Source organism: Neoarius graeffei, chromosome 19 (genome assembly GCF_027579695.1).
Source record: "Neoarius graeffei isolate fNeoGra1 chromosome 19, fNeoGra1.pri, whole genome shotgun sequence".
Lineage (NCBI taxonomy): Eukaryota > Metazoa > Chordata > Actinopteri > Siluriformes > Ariidae > Neoarius > Neoarius graeffei.
In genome coordinates this window covers 53,139,941-53,163,110 of record NC_083587.1, presented here as the reverse complement: position 1 = coordinate 53,163,110, position 23,170 = coordinate 53,139,941, and the positions used below count along the sequence as shown (strand labels likewise).

The 23,170-nt window shown below is 44.2% G+C and overlaps 1 protein-coding gene across 3 annotated transcripts in view; it reads left to right on the top strand.

Moving 5' to 3' along the window:
- tmem147 (transmembrane protein 147) overlaps positions 1-18,845 on the top strand; it is a 66,149-nt gene extending 47,304 nt beyond the window's left edge. The window contains exons 9-14 of one of the 3 annotated variants that reach the window (XM_060900283.1): positions 15,492-15,700; positions 16,988-17,114; positions 17,210-17,304; positions 17,836-18,016; positions 18,139-18,286; positions 18,551-18,845. In XM_060900283.1, coding sequence (XP_060756266.1) covers positions 15,492-15,700; positions 16,988-17,114; positions 17,210-17,304; positions 17,836-18,016; positions 18,139-18,260 — 734 coding nt within the window. In that variant the 3' untranslated portion in view covers positions 18,261-18,286; positions 18,551-18,845. Of the gene's footprint in view, positions 1-15,491; positions 15,701-16,987; positions 17,115-17,209; positions 17,305-17,835; positions 18,017-18,138 lie in introns of those variants that run through there. The other 2 variants (XM_060900282.1, XM_060900284.1) reach the window with 2 other exon arrangements.
- Positions 18,846-23,170: the final 4,325 nt, after the last annotated feature.

Genomic DNA, 23,170 nt, shown 5'->3' with positions numbered 1-23,170 from the left:
AGAGGGAGGTAGTCGACGGTACCGCTGCCAGACCGGAACCTGCTCAAGCAACGGAATCTCATGACAAATGAGACTGGTACAGCCTAGGTCTCCTTCATGGGCAGCAAACACAGAATGATGTTTCAATAAAAGGGAGTGGACTTGGGCCTGCTCTTGGTCACTCAAAGCCGATAAGTCAAGAGCCTCAATTTTGGACAGTATAGGGTCCACAGACTCCTGTGCCTGAACCGAGGTGCATGTTGCCCTAACTTCAACAATGCCTGGGGGCATGGAGGTAACATGGACATCTGCTAAACTGCCCAAAACAGACTGGGGATATAACAAGACATCATTGACGCCAACATTGACCACAGGAATGTAAGCAGTGCCCTGGGACACAGAAACTAATGCTGGGGAAGCCAACAACCCCCCTGGCAACCCAGTGGACAACGGCTCAAAGAGTGCAGACTGGCCGAAGCCAAGGCTACAACATGTGGCAGCAACAAATTTAAGTGTCCCCCCATGAATACGATATGCTCTTCTACCCCGCACCCGAACAGTCCGGTCAGTTGTCAAGGAAGCAGTTATATTCGCTTGATGGCATTGCTGTAAGGCCTCAAAGACGGGACTTGAAACCTGGGCCAATGAAAGAGATTCAACAGAGAAAGCAACCTTCCCACCAAACAGTTCATGATAACACTTACTGATAGCATTCATCCCCAGGACACCAGGGACCTCAGACATGGGCCCACCCAAAGGGTCACTAACTAGGGTCACTAACTACCAGCACCCCACACCCTGGAATAACCTTGTTACATAACGTGATGTCAAGCTCCAAGTAGCCCAGGTATGGAATTGCCAGCCCATTTGCAGCTCGTAGCTGCAACCACTGACACCGTCTAAGGCGATCTTGTCCCCAGGGTTCAAAATGATGTTTAAAGAAGGTTTCTGTAATGGTTGATACCATTGAACCTGTGTTCAATAGGCATAACACATTCATGCCCCCCATATTAATCTGTATATTCAGGCATGAGGGCAATAAGTGTGGTAAGCCCCCCTCTTTGCCCTTTACCACCCCTGAGCCCTTAGAAACCCCATCCGAACTGCGACTCAACAGATCGGTGGGTGTTAGTTTTCCTGCACCTGAGTGGGGGGTGTAGGGCCGGAATGGGACGAGAGAGAGCTAGAGCTGGAGACTGTATGGGGACGTGGTGGGCACCTTGGGCCATCGCAATCATGCGCAAAATGTCCCGGTTGCTGGCACCGCCTGCATATCACAGGACCAGTAAAAAAGGATCTACCAGGGACTTTAGCCTCCCGAAGGAGGCTGATGCTACGTGTAAGGAGGTCCAACTGTTCTTGCTGGCGCTTCAAAATCTCCTTCAATTCTACCCATTCAGGACTGGGCATTGGCCTATTGGCTGCTGGACAAGGGTCACCCTGGACACCATACACCAGGCTATATGTGGAGGGTACAGACTGGCTCCTTACCCTCATGGCCACTGGCATGCCCTCACGCTCCCACCTAATTGCCTCCCCTCGAACATCGAGCAACGAAGCTCTCGGGTGATCTTGAACAAACTGCTTGAGGGCTCTACACAACGCTCCATCTATAACATACTCTATAAATTGGTCTCTCAGCAGAACATCAGCATTTGGTACTGCGTCTGGTGCAGCTTGCCTAATCTTTCCCATTAAGCTCATCAACCCCAAGGAAAACTCCAGCAAGCTCTCACCCTCCTGTTGTTTCCTTGAAAAGAAAGCTTCCTGTAACAACACATGGGACTGCGAGCAACCATGCAACTCTTGCAAAATTGCCAAAATCTTCACCGGGTCTCCCTACGGGCCTATATTTTATCTCCTCCTTTGCTTCCCCTTCAAGATGGTCAAACAGAAAGTAGGCTTGGTCTGCTGGAACTAAATGGTGGGCCCTCATACCAGCCTGCACTTCTTCCTCCCATTCATCAAACCCCATACCACTCTTACCTGAAAACATAGGACACTTTTTATCCCGTGGAATAAACACAAACTTCTCAGCCATTACATTTGCCGCAGGCTGAGCTGCAAAGGCTGCCCCTGACTCCCCCTGCTGCTGTTGCAGCCAGCGATCCTTCTCAGCCTGAAGCTGTGCAACCTGGTCTCGCAGTTGCTGCACCTCATCCACAGGTGCTAAATTGTCCTGCTGCTGCCCTTCCTGACTCATGTTCATGTCACAACTTACCAGGACGTTCTTGGCGACCAGTGAATCACTTTACCTCCACCAACAAGTATTTCCCACTCAGGCTGTTGCTGTTCTGTCCCACTATTACTACACCCAATCAACAAAAACACCCATACAAACACACACCAAACTGGGTTCAAACACACAAAACAAATTAAACAGACAAAGAAACAAAAAACCACGAGAATCCACGTCTTGCTTTAAATGCAATCCTGCTGGCTATGCCACAATGAGACAGAGGGCTAGGGGAGGGGAAGTTAAAACTTCCCCTAAAATGAGCCCGACTACACCACCCCAGGGAATGACTACCACCCCAGGGACCACCCACACAGAGCCCCCAACTAAACCCACACAAGTTCTAGATTGCATGAAAACAGCAGATGTGGATTCCGTTACAACAATATATTTATTATAAATGGTACCACATATAAAACACTAAACTCAACAGTTGGGTTTCCCCACACACTCACACGCATTCACACTCACTCATGCACCAGCCCACACTCAGGTAGTAAATCTGTACATATTTGTAGATGCTAAGAGGTGTCCTCCAATCCAGGACAGGCGCACCCAGAGGGAGGAAATAATCAGCCCCTGTAAAGGCCTTGTATACACACTTGGTTAAGTCTACACACTCGATTAAGTCTGCACACTCAGTTAAGTCTGCACACTTACGCACGTGCCCAGACACACATGCTAGGTGAAGGTAAACTAATGCACTCACTGTCAAGGAACACTCAGTAACACTACCCTACACACCACGTGATCTATAACCCACCACCAGGGGCAACAAACTCCCTCGGGGATCACCTGCACCTATTAATTAAACAAAATATTAAATGACTGAAGGGCCTGCCATACAACCCACATATTAGGACAAACAAAAAAAAACCAGAAACAAAACACAACAAAATTATATAACCCACAGGGCAAATCAAATACACAGGTCCAAAAACACAGGGCAAATCAAATACACAGGTCCAGAAAAAGTTGCAATAGGCAAATATTACAGATGGAAACTTGCAACTTATGTAGCACTAAGTCAAAAGCAATGACATGCAGATCATGCAAATGAAGGTGCTGTTAAACACAGGACCAGACAAAAAAACAAAATCAAAATAAATCAATCCAAATAACATCACGGTAAAGAAAAAAAAATTTAAAAGAAAATAACTAAAACACCACGACCTCTTAACTTGGATTGGAAAGACAAACACACTTCTACCAGTCTCACATACACGCACAGAATCAAACCCAGCCGGCAACCAACCAGCCACACACTCAAGTTGTGGCTGGAGCAGTGATGAGCCACCAAGAACAACACAATGATAGGTCAACGGGGTGTATATTTAGCAGGGACAAAACAGCAACACCTGAAGAGATAACTTGGGGTCCACAGCTACCCTAACGTGCCTACAAATGCAAAGCATACATTAAAACATAGGCACCATTAAACTATTTTAACTAACTAATCAAAAGTTAAAGCTGTCTACTCACGTTGGAATATAATAGAAAACAAACTACGGACCGGCTTGCAGGAAGAAATTCCTAAACCCACGCGAAAAAAACACAGACGCCTTTTTAAAACCAACTCAACACACAACATAAACGCCTAACAGGCTTGTTAGCATGATGAGTGTGACCTACCTGAGCACAAAGGAAAGGGCCAGCAAGCACAACTGTGGTGAGCACACACCAACTGGGTAAAGACAGCAGCAGAAGGACAGATGCACTCACACAATGGTGGGGAACATGAACGCACCAATGGAAATTCCACGACAGGTAAGAGCATGAAGAACAGACAAAACCACATGAAGTGGAGGTGGAAAGACACACCGACTGTCAGCTATCCCACTCAGCTCACGAATGCCCGCCCTTCAGCTGTACCTCACCAGCGGTTAATCAGCTGAGCAATCAGCTGAGCAATCAGCTGGGTAAGACAAATGGCGTAATGACGCAAGTACCGTGGGTATGGCAAGAAAGCCAATACCCACCTCGCTACAGTAACAAAGAAGCTTCTATCTTTTAAGTATGATTTTAACCAATTGATAACTTTACCAGTCAACCCAACCCAGTGTTCAAGTCGATATAGCAGTACGTTGTGATCAACAGTATCAAAAGCTGCACTGAGGTCCAGTAACACCAGGACCGATGTTTTGCCTGCATCAGTATTAAGACATATGTCATTTATAACTTTAATCAGCGCTGTTTCAGTGCTGTGATTGGCACGAAATCCTGACTGAAAGTTATCAAAACAGCTGTTTGATATCAAGAAGGCAGTTAATTGATTGAAGACAATTTTTTCAAGGATTTTCCCGATGAATGGTAGATTTGATATTGGCCTGTAGTTGTTCAATACTGAAGCATCCAGATTATTCTTTTTAAGTAGGGGCTTTACAATGGCTTTTTTCAGGGACACAGGAAAAATGCCAGTCTCTAGGGATGTATTTATGATCTGAAGCACATCTGTAATTATGAGGTGAAGAACAGACTTAAAAAAGTTGGTGGGCAGAATGTCCAATTCAGATGTTGAGGAACTGAGATTTTGTACAGTTTTTTCAAGAGTCTCGTAATCAATCAAACAAAATTCTGACATTGTGTTGAAATTGTCTGTCTGTGTCACTGGTGATTGCAGCTTTTCAGTTATTTGCAACTGAGATATATTATGAGCAATATTCTGCCATATTTTATCAATTTTACCTTTGAAGAAGGATGCAAACTCATTGCATTTATTAACTGAGAGAAGTTCAGGTGCTAATTATGGTGGGGGATTAGTTAGCTTCTCTACTGTTGAAAATAGCACACGGGCATTGTTCATATTCCTGTTGATGATGTTGGAGAAGAAAGACTGTCTTGCTTTACCAATTTCATAATTATATTTACAAAGCATCTCTTTATGGATTTGATAATGGACGTGAAGTTTAGATTTGCACCATTTTCTTTCAGTCTTCCTACATTCTCTCTATTAGCAGTTTAACAGCTGGGTATTGCTTCCATGGTGCTTTCTGCTTGTCATTGACTCTTTTGATTTTGAATGGCGCAATATCATCCATAATTTGGGTCATATTTAAATTAAAAATTTCCAGTAAGTCGTCTACAGAGTCTGACATTTTAGTTGAGATCCGTGAGAGAGCTTGCTCAAAGAGAACACATGTATTGTCGTTTATGACTCTCCTACCCATAGTCGTTGAGCTGTTCTGAATGTGAGGGGACATAGAAACATCAGAGAAAACACAGAAATGATCAGATAAGGCCAGGTCAACAACATTAGTAGAAACAGTAAGACCCTTTGCGATAACGAGGTCAAGGGTATGACCACGAGAGTGGGTCAGCCCCTGTACATGTTGTACTAGGTTGAAGTTGTCAATAAGTGCAAGTAGTTCTCTGGCATAAGTGTTTTCAGGATTATCTACATGCAAGTTAAAATCCCCAGATATAATAAGACAGTCAAACTCTAAGCAAATGACTGACAACAGTTCACCAAACTCTTCCAGAAAAACTTTGGCTGAATGTCTCGGAGGCCTGTAAATAGTTAATAACAATATGTTAGGAGAGCATGTAACAAGTGCACATAAGTGTTCAAAGGATGTAAAATCACCAAGTGAGGGCTGTTTACATTGAAAAGAGGCTTTGAATATATTTGCGATCCCTCCACCTTTCCCATGTCGGGTAGCACTCATGAAATTAAAATTTGGGGGAGCTGCTTCAATAAGGGTGGTAGCACTCTTTGCTTGAGCCAGCCATGTTTCAGTTAGAAGCAAAAAATTAAGATTGTGTTTGCAAAGAAGATCATTAATTAAAAAATGACTTGTTTGAAAGTGATCTAACGTTCAGAAGAGCTAGCTTTACAGAAAGTCTAGAAGTAATATCCGCTTGGGCACTCTGATGTTGTTTTGAAACAGGAAGGAGGCTAGACTGGTTTAACCCCTGGGTTAAATATGCTCTATGTTTTCTATTTCTTATCAACACAGGAATAGAGAATGGCATAGGCATACTGGGTCCCAGCTTGTTTTCAAAACTACACCCAATGCAGGGACCCACAGCACATCATACAAGACTCTCTGTATATTCCATGAGGTTGGGAGGGGGAAGAATTGGACATGTCATGTATTTTTTTGATGGTGAAAAAGATTGGTAGCCAGCTGAAAGTCCTGGGCGAACACAGTTCAGTCTGTTGGTTGATTTTCGATGAACTGGGTACACTGCTTGTCGTGAATGATTTGGGCTAGAAAAAGAGAGTGCAGCCATTGGCAGCAATCTCTGCATACTTTTAGGGAAATCCATGCAGGGGGAGACGGAGATGGTACAATAAAGTCAGAAGAGCGAGACTGAGATTGGGACTTTGGTGAGGTCTTTGTGAGTGTCTCCATGACTGTCTCTGTGATACTTGCATGGGGTCGAGATGTGGATGATGCAGCCTTGGCATGATTGTCTTTGGTCAGGTCCTCAATCTGGATGGGCGATGCAGATATCTGTGGTTGCCCATTGTTAACAACATGCTCACATTCTCCATGTGAATTGTTGATGTCCTTGGCAGTCTGCCCCAGATGGCTGTGTGTCCTTGTTGAAGCATCTCTGCTGTGCTTGCATGGGTAGTTGTTTTGGCTTTGCAGAGGTTTTGTTGATATCTGTAATTGGGTCAGTCTGTGAGCACTTATCAGCAGTTCTGCTCAATGTTGGCTGAGAAAAGAATGCATGCTGGAGAGAGAGGCTGTAGTGATCAGCCAAAACTTTGGTCCCAATCCGGCTGAGTTCAGTGCTATTTGGCTTGAAGAATTCTCTGCGATTCCAGAAAAGGTTAAAATTGTCTATGAAGTTCATACCAAATGAAAAATAAGTTTTTCCAAGCCAGGTGTTAAGACTGAAGAGTCTAGTAAATGCAAAACTTCCCCTTGCAGGGAGTGGGCCACTGATAAAAGATTGTATTCTAGTCTTATAGAGGTGAGAAAAAAGTTTTCTGAAATCATCTTGGACAAACAGCTGTTCTCTGAAAACATCATTTGCTCCCACATGCACAACAATACGTTTGATAGTTTTATGCTCGGACACGAGTTTCAAAATACTGTCTTTGGTATCAGAAATGGATGCATTTGGAAGGCAGCAAATAATCATCCCATGTCCTTTTAAATGTCTTACAGTGGAATCACCAAGAACAAGGGTTGTGGGATCAGGTGGTGTTACGAGCTGCTTTTTGCCTCTTCCCACAGCTCTTCGGTTGTGATGCGATCTCTTTCTATGATGTGCTTGTCCACCTGAAAATTCCGCTTCCACATCCCTAAGGCATTCAAATTTGTTCTGAAGCCTTATGGGCTGTGGATTTTCCATAGGACTGTAAATCCTATTGTAGTTTGTAGACCTGGCTCTATTTCTAATAGCATGGCTGTGGAGCATGGGTTGCATAGTATCAGAATGAACTGGTGTCGAGGTAATTACTCTTCTGTTTTTATTTTTGGGCCTGCCACCCATCGTGTGCCAGTTTTCTGTACTCACATTTTGTTCTGTTAGATCGATGCATTCATCCACTCGATCTGCAATGCCATCGGCCTGTCGGGGTGCAATCTCTGCATTCTCAGCTACTGTTTCTGTACTCCTTTCGTGAGATATCTCTCTTAATTCATCCGTCTTTGGCAGGGCATCAACCTTTGATTCTAGGATAGAAATCCTCTGTTCTAGTTCTGTGCATTTTCTGCAGGATCTCCTGGATTTTTTGCCCCCTGGCATATTGTTTTAAAAGCTAACTTATCTTGTAAAGGTCTCATCTCATCTCATTATCTCTAGCCGCTTTATCCTTCTACAGGGTCACAGGCAAGCTGGAGCCTATCCCAGCTGACTACGGGCGAAAGGCGGGGTACACCCTGGACAAGTCGCCAGGTCATCACAGGGCTGACACATAGACACAGACAACCATTCACACTCACATTCACACCTACTCTCAATTTAGAGTCACCAGTTAACCTAACCTGCATGTCTTTGGACTGTGGGGGAAACCGGAGCACCCGGAGGAAACCCACGCGGACATGGGGAGAACATGCAAACTCCACACAGAAAGGCCCTCACCAGCCCTGGGGCTCGAACCCAGGACCTTCTTGCTGTGAGGCGACAGTGCTAACCACTACACCACCGTGCCGCCTATCTTGTAAAGGTGAAAAATAAAATGAAGAAATAGTGGAAATTAAGTGAAAAAGTAAAATAAAATAAAGATCAAGCAGGTGCAAAGCAGGAGCAAAGCAAAGAAGCGTCCTACTCGCTTGAGTAGGCAGAGCAAAAAAAAAAAGAACTGTTTGAATTGAGAATGAACTGTTTTGTCGAGTCAGGTTTTGAGTCAGGTCTGACATTTTTCTATCACTGTACCAGCATTGTGTGTTCATACAGTTCATATTTTACAAGTTTTGATCTCATCTCATCTCATTATCTCTAGCAGCTTTATCCTGTTCTACAGGGTCACAGGCAAGCTGGAGCCTATCCCAGCTGACTACAGGTGAAAGGCGGGGTATACCCTGGACAAGTCGCCAGGTCATCACAGGGCTGACACATAGACACAGACAACCATTCACACTCACATTCACACCTACGCTCAATTTAGAGTCACCAGTTAACCTAACCTGCATGTCTTTGGACTGTGGGGGAAACTGGAGCACCTGGAGGAAACCCACGCAGACACGGGGAGAACATGCAAACTCCACACAGAAAGGCCCTCGCCGGCCACGGGGCTCGAACCCGGACCTTCTTGCTGTGAGGAGACAGCGCTAACCACTACACCACCATGCTGCCACAAGTTTTGATAATAAATTAAAATTAAACATGTAGGATAAAGCAAGGTATTTTATTTTTGTTCCATGTCTCTCCACTATGTCCCAAGTCTCCCAATATAATGTCCCATGTCTCCCTGCAAAAATAATGACAGAAAAAGTGAAGCCTGAAGGCCAGGATATGTGACAAGCTAAGAAACTAATGTTGTGGTAAGAGGTTTATAATGTTGTGGTAATACTCTAAGGAAGGTCAACCGGTGAACCGGCAACAAGGTCATGGGTGTTGAAGGCTTGTTGATTCGCATGGGGCACGAAGGCTAGCCAATATAGTCCAGTCCCACAGAAGAGCTACTGTAGCACAAACTGCTGAAAAAGTTAATCACCTTTCTGCTTTAGGGGTCATCCATAATTTTCATCATTATCATGAGTCTACAAAGAGTAGACTTTTGAGCAACCCCCCTCCCTCCCCCCAAAAGTGTACATTAGCGGACAAAAAAATGATGATGGATCTACGTGGAATAGGAATTCAAAATAAAGCCATGTCTTGTATTACTTTTTATTAAAATCGGATGACAGGACAATACAAAGATTCACAAGAGAAGAGAAGAAGACACAATACGGGTCCAGAAGTTTTCATAGAAAGCAGGCGATTCATTTTACAGTCCCCCCAGGATTCCGCGGGCCTTTTTTGTGACTGTTGTGGGCTAAAATGTCTGATGTTGCGGGGGGGTTTCCAAAAAATTGCGATGAAAGTTGTGGTATTTTTTAGGTTTTTGTTGCGATTACATTGCGGGAGGAAGTGAAAGGTGCGAGGAATTGTTGCGATTTTCTCTTTTTGTGATTAAAATTGAGTGATATGTTAAATATTAAGTTATTACTGAAAAACTATCGATTAAAAAAACAAAGACACTGAGAAATGGTCCTATAAACAACTTTACCAATATAAAAGATTACCAGGACTACAAACATGCAGAAAAATAGGCTTTACTTATCCAAATGCACCTGTTGGTTCAAAAGTTAAAGTGCATAGAACCTCACAGCACAACATGAAGTTACCTTCAAATATAATATAAATGCTTCAGCTTTCATGTAAGAAAAAAAACTATTAATACTAGTACTGTGTGCAGGCAGTCTCTCCTGAAGACTAAATTAAACAATAATTATAAACTAATAAAATAAATGGCCCCTCCTAGAACTGCCACCTTATTGTGGTGGAGGGGTTTGTGTGCTTGAATGATCCTAGGAGCTATGTTGTCGGGGGCATTATGCCCCTGTCAGTGTTTCCCAAGGCAGACAGGTCCTAGGTGACAGGCCAGACCAAGAGCAGTTCACCAAAACCCTTATGGAGAAACCATCAAGGACCGTGACGTCGCCCGGTATGGCGCAGCCGGGGCCCCACCCTGGAGCCAGGCCTGGGGTTGGGGCTCGTATGCAAGCGCTTGGTGGCCGGGCCTTTGCCCATGGGGCCCGGCTGGGCTCAGCCCGAAGAGGTGACGTGGGCCTGACCTCCTGTGGGTTTACCACCCACAGAGGTAGCAGTAGGGGACTGGTGCAGTGTGGATTGGGTGGCAGTCGAAGGCAGGGGCCTCGACGACCTGATCCCTGGACACAGCGGCTAGCTGTTGGGACATGGAATGTCACTTCGCTGGGGGGGAAAGAGCCTGAGCTTGTGCGGGAGGTTGAGAGGTACCGGCTAGAGATAGTCAGGCTCACCTCCACGCACAGCTTGGGCTCTGGAACCCAGCTCCTCGAGAGGGGCTAGACTCTCCACTTCTTTGGAGTCGCCCATGGTGAGCGGCAGCGGGCTGGTGTGGGCTTGCTTATAGCTCCCCAGCTCAGCCGCCATGTGTTGGAGTTTACCCCAGTGAACGAGAGGGTTGCCTCTCTGCGCCTTCAGATTGGGGAGAGGGCTCTTACTGTTGTTTGTGCCTACGGGCCGAAAGCAGTATAGAGTATCCGGCCTTCTTGGAGTCCCTGGGAGAGGTACTGAGGGGTGCTCAGACTGGGGACTCCATTGTGTTACTGGGGGACTTCAATGCTCACGTGGGCGATGACAGTGACACCTGGAGGGGCGTGGTTGGGAGGAACGGCCTCCCCGATCTGAACCCGAGTGGTGTTTTGTTATTGGACTTCTGTGCTAGTCACGGTTTGTCCATAACGAACACCATGTTCGAGCATAGGGGTGTCCATAAGTGCACGTGGCACCAGGAGACCTTAGGTCAGAGGTCGATGATAGACTTTGTTGTCGTTTCATCTGATCTCCGGCCCTATGTCTTGGACACTCGGGTGAAGAGAGGGGCTGAGCTGTCAACTGATCACCACCTGGTGGTGAGTTGGATCCGCTGGCGGAGGAGGAAGCTGGACAGACCTGGCAGGCCCAAACGTATGGTGAGGGTCTGCTGGGAATGTCTGGCCGAGCACTCTGTTGGGGAGGTCTTTAACTCCCACCTCTGGGAGAGCTTTTCCCAGCTTCCGAGGGAGGCGGGGGACATTGAGTCTGAGTGAACCATGTTCTCTACCTCCATTGTGGATGCAGCTGTTCAGAGCTGTGGCCGCAAGGTCTCCGGTACCTGTCGTGGCGGCAATCCCCGAACCCGGTGGTGGACACCGGAAGTAAGGGATGCCGTCAAGCTGAAGAAGGAGTCCTATCAGGCCATGTTGACCTCCGGGACCCCTGAGGCAGCTGACGGGTATCGGCAGGCCAGGCGTGCTGCAGCTCGGGCAGTTGCGGAGGCAAAAACTCGGAACTGGGAGGAGTTCGGGGAGGCCATGGAGAAGGACTATCAGTCGGCCTCGAAGAAATTCTGACAAACCGTCCGGCGCCTCAGGAGGGGGAAGCAGTACTCTGCCAACACTGTTTACAGTGCGGGTGGGGAGCTGTTGACCTCGACTGGGGACATTGTCGGGCGGTGGAAGGAATACTTTGAGGATCTCCTCAATCCCACCATCATGTCTTCCATTGAGGAGACTGAGGCTGATGACTCAGAGGTGGACTCGTCCACTACCCAAGCTGAAGTCACTGAGGTGGTTTGCAAGCTCCTCAGTGGCAAGGCACCGGGGGTGGATGAGATCTGCCCTGAGTATCTCAAGTCTCTGGATGTTGTGGGGCTGTCTTGGTTGACACGCCTCTGCAACATCGCGTGGCAGTCGGGGACAGTGCCTCTGGAGTGGCAGACTGGGGTGGTGGTCCCTCTTTTTAAGAAAGGGGACCGGAGAGTGTGCTCCAATTATAGGGGAATCACACTTCTCAGCCTCCCAGGGAAAGTTTACTCTAGGGTACTGGAGAGGAGAATTTGACCAATAGTCGAACCTCGGATCCAGGAGGAACAATGCGGTTTTCGTCCTGGTCACGGAACACTGGACCAGCTCTATACCCTTCATAGGGTGTTCGAGGGTTCATGGGAGTTTGCCCAACCAGTCCACATGTGCTTTGTGGATCTGGAGAAGGCATTCGACCGTGTCCCCCGTGGTATTCTGTGGGGGGTGCTTCGGGAGTATGGGGTTCGGGGCTCTTTGCTAAGGGCTGTCCGGTCCCTGTACGAATGGAGCAGGAGTCTGGTTCGCATTGCCGGCAGTAAGTCAGACCTGTTCCCAGTGCATGTTGGACTCCGGCAGGGCTGCCCTTTGTCACCGGTTCTGTTCATAATTTTTATGGACAGACTTTCTAGGCGCAGCCAGGGGCCAGAAGGAATCCTGTTTGGGAACCACAGGATTTCATCTCTGCTTTTTGCGGATGATGTTGTCCTGTTGGCTTCTTCAAACCAGGACCTTCAGCATGCACTGGGGCGGTTTGCAGTCGAGTGTGAAGCGGCTGGGATGAGAATAAGCACCTCCAAGTCCAAGGCCATGGTTCTCGACCGGAAAAGGGTGGCTTGCCCTCTCCAGGTTGGTGGAGAAGTCCTGCCTCAAGTGGAAGAGTTTAAGTATCTCGGGATCTTGTTCACGAGTGAGGGAAGGATGGAGCGTGAGATTGACAGGCGGATCGGTGCAGCCTCCGCAGTGATGCGGTCTCTTTACCGGTCCGTCGTGGTGAAGAAGGAGCTGAGCCAAAAGGCGAAGCTCTCAATTTACCGGTCGATCTATGTTCCGACTCTCACCTATGGTCATGAGCTTTGGGTAATGACCGAAAGAACAAGATCGCGGATACAAGCGGCCGAAATGAGTTTCCTTCGCAGGGTGGCTGGGCGCTCCCTTAGAGATAGGGTGAGAAGCACAGTCACTCGGGAGGAGCTCGGAGTAGAGCCGCTGCTCCTCCACATCGAGAGGAACCAGCTGAGGTGGCTCGGGCATCTTTTTTGGATGCCTCCTGGACGCCTCCCTGGGGAGGTGTTCCAGGCATGTCCCCCCAGGAGGAGGCCCCGGGGAAGACCCAGGACACGCTGGAGGGACTATGTCTCTTGGCTGGCCTGGGAACGCCTCGGTGTTCTTCCCAAGGAGCTGACCAAGGTGTCTGGGGAGAGGGAAGTTTGGGCTTCCATGCTTAGACTGCTGCCTCCGTGACCCGGTCCCGGATAAAGCGGAAGAAGACGAGACGAGACGAGAAAATAAATGGCTCAGGCTTCATAGAAGAAAAAAACAATTTGAACAGAATCTCACAGTATGATGCTGAAGCTGCCTAAACAATGGAAAATAAAATACCATTTTGGTAAAAATGTTGGCATCCATTAATTTCTTGTATTAAGTAAAAAAATAAGGTAAAGTGCACACAGCCCTTCACTGTAAACATAACACACTTTCAGTAACAGAATTTAAGCCTACATAAACACTGACTCGCATGTGCTGCTTCTCTTGAATGTATAAGGCGGAAGGTAGTTTGTCGACGTCACCTCAAGACGACGCCAATGATTGGTCAAATTTGTGGGAAAGTTGCGGTGATTGGATATAATTGCAACACTGCCCTGAGTTCGCGGGGATTGGTTGAATTTGCAAATCGTAACATCTTGGAGGGTCTGTTTATGAAAATTAGGGACTGTCTTTTTAAGGGGAGCTGTTGCCTTTTGGCTTTGAAATGTTCATTTTTTATTCTTTTCAAGCAGCCTGTCCTGCCCTAACTGCCTCCTGCCACTTCTCAGATGAATGCAGGAAACAATAAATGTTTAAAACTGCTTGTACTTGTTTGAAGGAGTCTTGTGAATAGTGGTATTTCTGCTCTTCACAAATTTATAAAAGCGGTCAAAATCTGGGTCAGCCATTGTTGTTGTATTGAAGAAAGAAAGCATGTAGAGCTAGCTGGCAACACCGATCTCATCTCATCTCATTATCTCTAGCTGCTTTATCCTGTTCTACAGGGTCACAGGCAAGCTGGAGCCTATCCCAGCTGACTACGGGCGAAAGGTGGGCTACACCCTGGACAAGTCACCAGGTCATCACAGGGCTGACACATAGACACAGACAACCATTCACACTCACATTCACTCCTACGGTCAATTTAGAGTCACCAGTTAACCTAACCTGCATGTCTTTGGACTGTGGGGGAAACCGGAGCACCCGGAGGAAACCCACGCGGACACGGGGAGAACATGCAAACTCCGCACAGAAAGGCCCTCGCCGGCCCCGGGGCTCGAACCCGGACCTTCTTGCTGTGAGGTGACAGCGCTAACCACTACACCACCATGCCACCCCAGCAACACCGATGTGGTGCGAAATTTTTAACATGGCGGCCGCCGATTCGCACATTGACGGATCATCATTTTTTCATTTTTAAAAAGTGTATGCCTAGTCATTAACCCCCTCCCCCCCGCATACGGTTTGTACGCTCGTGATAATGATGAAAATTACGGATGACCCCTTAGCCAGCATGAACTTTTTCAGCAGTTTGGGCTACAGTAGCTCTTCTTTTTTAAAGATATTTTTGGGCTTTTTTCACCTTTATTGGATAGGACAATGTAGAGACAGGATAGGAAATGAGTGGGAGAGAGAGACGGGGAGGGATCGGGAAATAACCTCGGGTCGGAATCGAACCCGGGTCCCCGGATTTATGGTATGGCGCTTTATCCACCTGAGCCACGACACCCCCATTACAGTAGCTCTTCTGTGGGATTAGACCATATGGGCTAGCCTTTGTGCCCCATGACCTTGTCACTGGTTCACTGGTTCTTCTTCCTTGGACCACTTTTGGTAGGTACTAACCACTGCATACCGGGAACACCCCACAAGATGTGCCATTTTGGAGATGCTCAGCCCCAGTCATCTAGCCATCACAATTTGGCTCCTGTCAAAGTCACTCAGATCCTTACGCTTGCCCATTTTTCCTGCTTCCAACACATCAACTTCAAGAACTGACTGTTCTCTTGTTGCCTAATATATCCCAGCCCTTGACAGGTGCCATTGTAATGAGATAATCAATTTTATTCACTTCACCTGTCAGTGGTCATAATGTTATGGCTGATTGGTGTACATTCCCTCACAAGCCAATGCTAAGTTAGCAGTGGAAAAGCTACATGATAGCACTAACAATTTCTTTGAAACTATTTGAAGTAACCAAACTTTTTGAAACTGAGATGTGCTTGAACAGTATGCTCAAAGTGAACAATATTTTTCAGGTACAACATGGATGCAAGAAATCCTTCCTCTGCTCCTGAATGGAGGGGATTTTACTCCAGTCCTGACCATCCCAAATTGGTACAGAGTGCCATGGCTTGAGGAGTCATGTATTGCTGAAGTCATAGACAAGCTGAGTGCTCCATGGGCCTTCGTTTCCCATATGCCTTACCACTTGATGCCTTCCTCCTTTTTCCCCTCCAAGGCTAAGGTAAAAAGAAAAAAAAACAGTGAATGAGTGAATGCTTAGGTACAGCTGGGTTTTAATTTAATCTGTATTACCAAGAAAAATATCCAAATAAATTTCAGTATATGGTGCTCAGTATCTATTTAAGATGTCACATAGTAACCATTCAGATGTATCTCATTCTGAGTGGCTCTCCTGTGCACAGCCCACTTCAAGTCCGTCCACATGTTTTCAGTAGGATTTAGATCAGGGGTCTGACTGGACCATTCCAAAACACTGACAGTCTTCTTTTGAAGCCATTCCTTTATTGACTTGGATGTGTGCTTTGGGTCCTTATGCTGGAAGGTGAAATTTTTCTTCATCATGATTAGCTGTGTACCACAGGCCTGTAGCTTTTATACCAAAAAAGATTGGTATTTGAAGCTATACATGATTCCCTCTATCTTGAATCCAGACCCAGTCCCAACTGAACAGAAGCAGTCCCATAGAATCATGCTGCCACCATCATGCTTCACTGTGGGTGTGGTGGTCTTTCCTCCTGCCAACTTTGTTGGAAGAGGTTATGTTTTTCCTCCATTTGTTTCTTTTTCCCAACGTAACTCAAAGTAGTGAATGGATTTTGGTGAAATTTTGAGGAATTGTGGGCCTTGGAAAAATGGATTAGATTTTGATGCAAATCAGAATATGTGGCTTGACAGAGGTATGCACTCTAGCGAGTGCCCTTCTGGTTGGGTGACAAATTGTCTTGTTTTTGCACTAAGCATATCTTTTACATGATATTACATTAATGACATTTAGCAGATGGTCTTATCCAGAGCGACTTACAGCATACCCAGATCAGCCTGAGGAGCAGCTGGGGGTTAGGTGCCTTGCTCAAGGGTACTTCAGCCATTCCTACTGGTCCAGGGAATTGAACTGATGACCTTCTGGTCCCAAAGCTGCTTCTCTAACCATTAGGCCATGGCTTTTTAGAAAGGGTAATTTAATTTACAGCTAATTTACAGTTGCTGTAGGTCTCATGACAGCTTCTCTTATAAGTTTTCTTCTTGTCCTTTCATCTGTTTTGAAAGGACGTCCTGTTGTTTTTATTTATGTCACTGTGGTGTCCTATTTTCTCCACTTGTTCATTATTTCCTTAAAACATTTCTATTTGTTTCATTTACATTTTTTTGGTTGCTATGTGACATGAAACTCTGACATGAATTTTCTCTTTTTTTCAGGTTTTTTTAACATCACAAAAACCTGCTATTTTAACGGGGGTGTGTAGACTGTATATTCCTATGTCTGTAATGTCTTTACTTTCACTCTTAGGTCATTTATGTTTCCAGAAATCCAAAAGATGTTATGGTTTCCTTTTTTCATTTTCACCAAATGGCCAGTTTCCTGCATGACCCAGGAACCTTTGAAGAATTTGCAGAGGAATTCCTAGCAGGGAATGGTGAGAGAAACAAACTGATATATACGGAGCAGAACATTATCATGGTGCTGGTCTTATCTGTAGAACAATGGTATGACATGATATTGTTTGCTCAGTGGTGTTTGGAAAGTGGACTGATCATGTGAAGAGTTGGAGAAACACAGAATTAGGAGACAGAATTCTCTACATCATGTATGAGGAGATGATTGAGGTAATATGTTTCCATCCAGGTGATCCTATGGAATTTGAGGAAATGAACTGATTTTACATGTTTGATCCGTGTGATCGATTTGACTGGAGAGAAGAGCAGACTAACTTTGATATTGCAGCTTAATAATAAATGTATGTTATACAACTATCACTGGAACTCCATGTGTAAACTCTTCACACCTTGTTTTGTGAGGCATGCCTAGAAACACCTCAGAGTTCTCTCTAGATGTTGGCACGTTTATTTGAGAAGGTCAAATGTTACTGAATCTGTACTGCTTACTCGCTTGGTGAATTTTTGTGTTGTGCTGGAAAAAAGGGCTGTCTACAACAAGCTCAAAAATAGCTTCGTCTTCACCCTCCTACTTCATAGCTGTTGTGATAGAGGAATAAGAATAAGATAAATAATCATCTTCACCTCATTATTACTTTATTATATCTACATGTTTTATTACTCATTTACTAATGTGATACAGCTGTATGGAAATCTGTTACTCTGACTTTGACTCTGTCATGTTTTAACCTTAACTGGCAGGATCTGCATGGAGTTCTTGAGCGCATCTCACTCTTTCTTGGTAAGCACCTGAGTGAAGACGCTCTGAAGTGTGTGAGTGAACACTGCGAGTTCAAAAGCATGAAGCACAACAAAATGTCCAACTATTCGCTGGTGCCACAGACTATAATGGACACCAAGAAGTCTCCTTTTCTCAGAAAAGGTAGCAATAAGGATTTTACTGCCACTGTATTTTCTCATGAATGCTCTATTCATTCTAGTCACAAAAAGGGGGTAGTTTCTAGGTACTGGAATGTCTAATTTTTGATTTCTGCTGTTTCTAAGGAATTGCTGGAGACTGGAAGAACTATTTCAGCCCAGAGTTGGAATCAAAGTTCAATATGGCTATTTCTGAAGAACTGAAGGGAACTGACATCACACTCCCCTGGGATAAGGAACACAAATGAAATCCTACTTCTTAAAACGATGACGTGTAAAATAAAATTCTTCTTTTTAATTGCATTAGACTGCACTATTCCCCTTTAAAAGTCTTTATGAATGTACTTTTTAAAGGTTGCTATTTTTATTAGAAATGTATGATTTCTTGTTTTAACTTGTCTAAAATGTGTAAAAAGTAGCTGAACATACCCAGGGCCGATTTATTGCTAAATTACAATGTGCAGAAACACATCAAGCAAAGCAGTGCTTTTCAAGCTAATAGATAAATTGACTATTTTATTTATTTATAAATTTTCAGGTCACTTACAGTCACCTCCGAAAGTATTGGAACATCAAGTCCAGTTCATTTGTTTTTGCTATACACCGAAGACATTGGGTTTGACATCAAAAGATGAATATGAAATGATAGATCAGAATTCTGGCTTTCATTTCCTGATATTTACTGTACATCTAAGAACTGTATGTGATAAACCTAATCAAACATGCTAGAAAACAAGATTTGACACCAGTTTGCATCACTCCATTGGATGCCTGTTTCCTTTTGAACCAACTGTAAAATTGCATTGCTACTTTGTTTAAACTTATATTCCAAAGATTATCTGGTGTTAGCCTTTTCTATATTCCATGTATAAAAAAAAGAGATGAAGAAACCTTTTCTTTTTATGTATCAATCATCTGAAATACATTAGCATTAAACGTTAAATAAATAGCAAACAAAAACTTAAATTACAAACTTAAATAGCTTTTGTTATTTACCTTGTTTTTACTACAAGTTTTACATAACTACTAAATTTATATAACTTTTAGATTATTTTAATTACTGGAATTAATTCCTGTAATGTACCATACTATTCAATTATTACACACATTAATTATAGAGCTTTGGAAAAAAATTAAGATTCAGTAAGAAAATAAAATTAAGACTATGCCAGTCTGTAACTTTGGCGTCCCCAGTGTCTGCTGCTTGACCTTCTTCTTAAGATGGAAGCAACTGGATGCTCACTGTATCCTTCTGCCAGTAAATCCAGAATTGAACCCTTCTTTTTCATACTCAAAACATTTCTTTTTAACTCTTTTGGCATGATGAATAGATATTTTTATATTCCAATTAAATTTAAGGTATTACTAGAACTGTTTTTGCCATCCCAACTGGTCCTATTGCAAGAGGATAGTGATGACCACAACAGTGGCTTTTATACTTTTCTTCATTAAATAAGATTTCATTCAGGTGATCATCTAATCAGTACCTCATTAAGTAAAATGAGGTGTTCTTGTGTTAGAATTCCAGCACAAACACTTGAATGAAATGACTGCCATACATAGAGATGCTGATTTAAGAAAAACATTTAAGTGGTCTCTTAATTTTTTCAGAGCTGTATATTTTAAACTGTTGACTTTATACTGTTAATTTTATCTGTATGAACTTTGCTAGTGTAGGTGCAATAGGCTTATCAAATCAGTCTCATGTAAAAAGGGATCGGTCTCATAAATTCATTAATCATTAACTCAAGTGTCTAATAGTTTGTAGCTAAACTATTAAAATCAATGGAATAACTTAGTGGTGGGGGTGGCACAGTGGTGTAGTGGTTAGCGCTGTTGCCTCACAGCAAGAAGGTCCGGGTTCGAGCCCTGTGGCTGGTGAGGGCCCTTCTGTTCGGAGTTTGCATGTTCTCCCCGTGTCTGTGTGGGTTTCCTCCGGGTGCTCTGGTTTCTCCCACAGTCCAAAGACATGCAGGTTAGGCTAATTGGTGGCTCTAAATTGACCGTAGGTCTGAATGGTTGTTTGTCTCTGTCAACCCTGCGATAACCTGGTGACTTGTCCAGGGTGTACCCCACCTTTCGCCCATAGTCAGCTGGGATAGGCTCCAGCTTGCCTGCGACCCTGTAGAACAGGATAAAGTGACTAGAGATAATGAGATGAGAATGAACTTAGTGGTGATGTTGCTATAGTTTTAGTGAGTATTGTAGCTCTAATGTAATACGTTTATTCTAGATCTATAACATTCATATAACAACCAAATGGGAAAAGGCAATTAGAATACTTGTTTGGCAGAGGTTGGCACTCAGTGAATGTTGTAGCAATAGACAGGACACAGTTTATTCCAAAGATACCATTTATTGAAATAGCTGACACGAATTAGCAAACTAATACTGATCTTATATAGCAACAATAGCAGCCAAGGAATAATTCAATATAAATGGTGATACAACATATACGGGTAATAATCAGTAGTGTATAGAGCAATAGTCAGTAATAAGTAGAATGATAACCAGTAGTAAACAGAGTAAGAAATCAGCAGTGAATATGATGATAACTAAGGCACTAATGGTAATCAGAAGTAATAGGCTATATGCAAGTTTACAGTGTAGGGGCGAGTGGATGTTAAAATGTGAAAGGGAAATCACGTGTTTATGTGTGTCTATGTGAGAGTGTGTGTGAGTGTAGGTGCGTGCGTGCATGTACGCAGCTGTGCACTAACGGGATGAGGAGGAGCTAGGGAGAGAGGGCGTGCACAGGCGCATGACAAGGAGGAGGGGAGTGAGGAACAAGGCTGTGAGATGGGTATGGTATGTGAATGTAATGCGTGAGCCTTTGTGCTAGGTCTTAAACCCAAACTTCTGAAATCCCAATGTTGAGGGGTGTAGTGCGACAGAGGGAGTTAAAAAGAGAGAGAGAGAGAGAGAGAGAGAGAACGCATGCATGATCTAACTAAATACAGATAGTAAACAAAGCAAATCAAACGACATGCGGCCTAAGACCGACTTTCATGTGAATCAAAATACATACATTTAAACCATGAATTAATTCAAATAAACAACACTCTTCACATTAACTAGCCACAACTAAGACTAACAATTGCCCAGATGCCAGCCTTACTTGAGATTGCTCTTGCTTGGCGACTGAAAGTGCGCCATCTGTTATCCGAAGACAGCGCGGAGTGCAGGTCCAGGGAGAAAACAGTTCTGTTCCTTTTACTTTCACAGCTCGTCAGCTGAAGATCTTCAGTGTCCCGTCGGTCGTCTGATGATCTGGAAGGAATCTTGTTTGTAGTTCATCGACGTTGTGAAAGGGAAAAGGGATCCGGTCACGTTTTCTCTTTAAAATACTGCGTGGGCTGTAGTAACTAACCGGTTCAGTTATTATTGTAACTATGCGAAGATCAAATACATTGAATTTTGGCTAAAGGTCTGGTATCAATAGCTCGTTCTTTGTCCTTTGTTCGCCTGTAGCACAGATGCAACGATGTCTCTTTCATGCGTGGAAACCCACCGCCAGAAAGAAAGAATTTCGATTTCGCCGCAGGTTTTAAGCACAGTTGTGACTTCACTGTATTTGGCATCCGGTATCGTCTCTGTATCCAATACCATTAAAGGGAGTCAGAAGAATGGGCAGAGATAGAACATGGCATCGAGTACAGGGATCGGTGTGTTCAATGCTGTACAGTGAAAGGGAGAAGATAGTTCATAAAGTGAAACAGGGAATCGGTTACTGTGGCTACGGCATGGCAGGCCCCCCCCCCCCTCCCCCCCCCCACACACACTATATAAATAAGGTTTTTGGAAAATAGCCTGCACACACTGCATGCAATGAATAAACAATCTCTTTTGGTTTTCTGGTAGGATGCACTCTCCACCACTCCACACACACTGTAGCAATGCAATACATCTTTTTCTTTTTTCCTCTACCATTTATATTGTCACACGCATTCTAATGTCATGTCCAACCCATGTTTTAATTTGCCAATCACATTGCGACAATGCCATGCCATAGGTTTGACTCAGCATGGAGATGTAACAGGGCTGCCCCTTTTTTTTCTTGGAAATTATGTGATTCCATTTAAAGGAAGATGGCGCACGCTGTAATGTGTCTGTCTGCTACTCCTCACGACTTTCTGTTGCTATGTGCTGACATGTTTTCTTTCTAGCAAAAATGTCCATAGTCGTACCTTATGTTAAAACAAAAGAACTCTTCTGTGGTCATCAACAGGAGAAAGGAACTGACAAAACACTTGTTGAAATGAGAAGGAAAGAAGGTTTACCTATTTCTCATCGCTTGTCTGAACCTGGAAAAACCGTAAGTGTTACTAGCCACTAATTTCACTGTGCTAAGGCAGATCCCCTTCTCTAGCATCTTCGAAACTTTGTTCCGGATCACATATTGTCCTTGTTAAACAGAATCATCAGCCACTGACAAAACCAACAGAAGTGGAAAAGCATGGGGATAACTGGAACCGGAGCTGTTATTGTGACGAATTCGCAATTGTTTGGGAGATTGTCGGAATTGTGAGCAGTGAAACAAAACTGACTGACTTGACTAAACTTTTGGATATTTTGTTGAAAGGTTTCCTTTTTTGTTTACTTCTGATAAAATCAGAAGTAAACAAAAAGTATGATATTTTTCTTTCAAACGTAGTGAAGTTAAAGTCATAAGTTTCAAAAATAATACTCAAGTAAAGTACAGATACTCAAAAAGTGTATTTAAGTACAGTACTCAAGTAAATGTACTTCGTTACTGTCCACCTCTGCTGTTCAAAAATAGGTAGATTGGTGGATTGGCTATGCTAAAGCACCCAAGAATGTGGGTGTGAATGTGTGTACATGGTGCCCTGTGATGGATATGGAATGTAACACGGCATGCTCAAGATATGAAAGTTTTATTTACAAGGTGACGATGAGACACACGTTCAATGTGAGTAAAACGGAAATGTAATGCATTACATATACAAATAAATCTTCAACTGATATGGTAATGTTCAAAACTTCAGGATGACACATATAGTATTGGAATTTTTATGAACCACCAGATGTCGTAGTGGTGCAAAGTATCAATATGCTTCAAAGCAACAACCCACTTTGGCTGTAGAAGCATCACTGTTTCAAAAGCATGGGGCTTTTACACAACCATTGGTTGAATTGC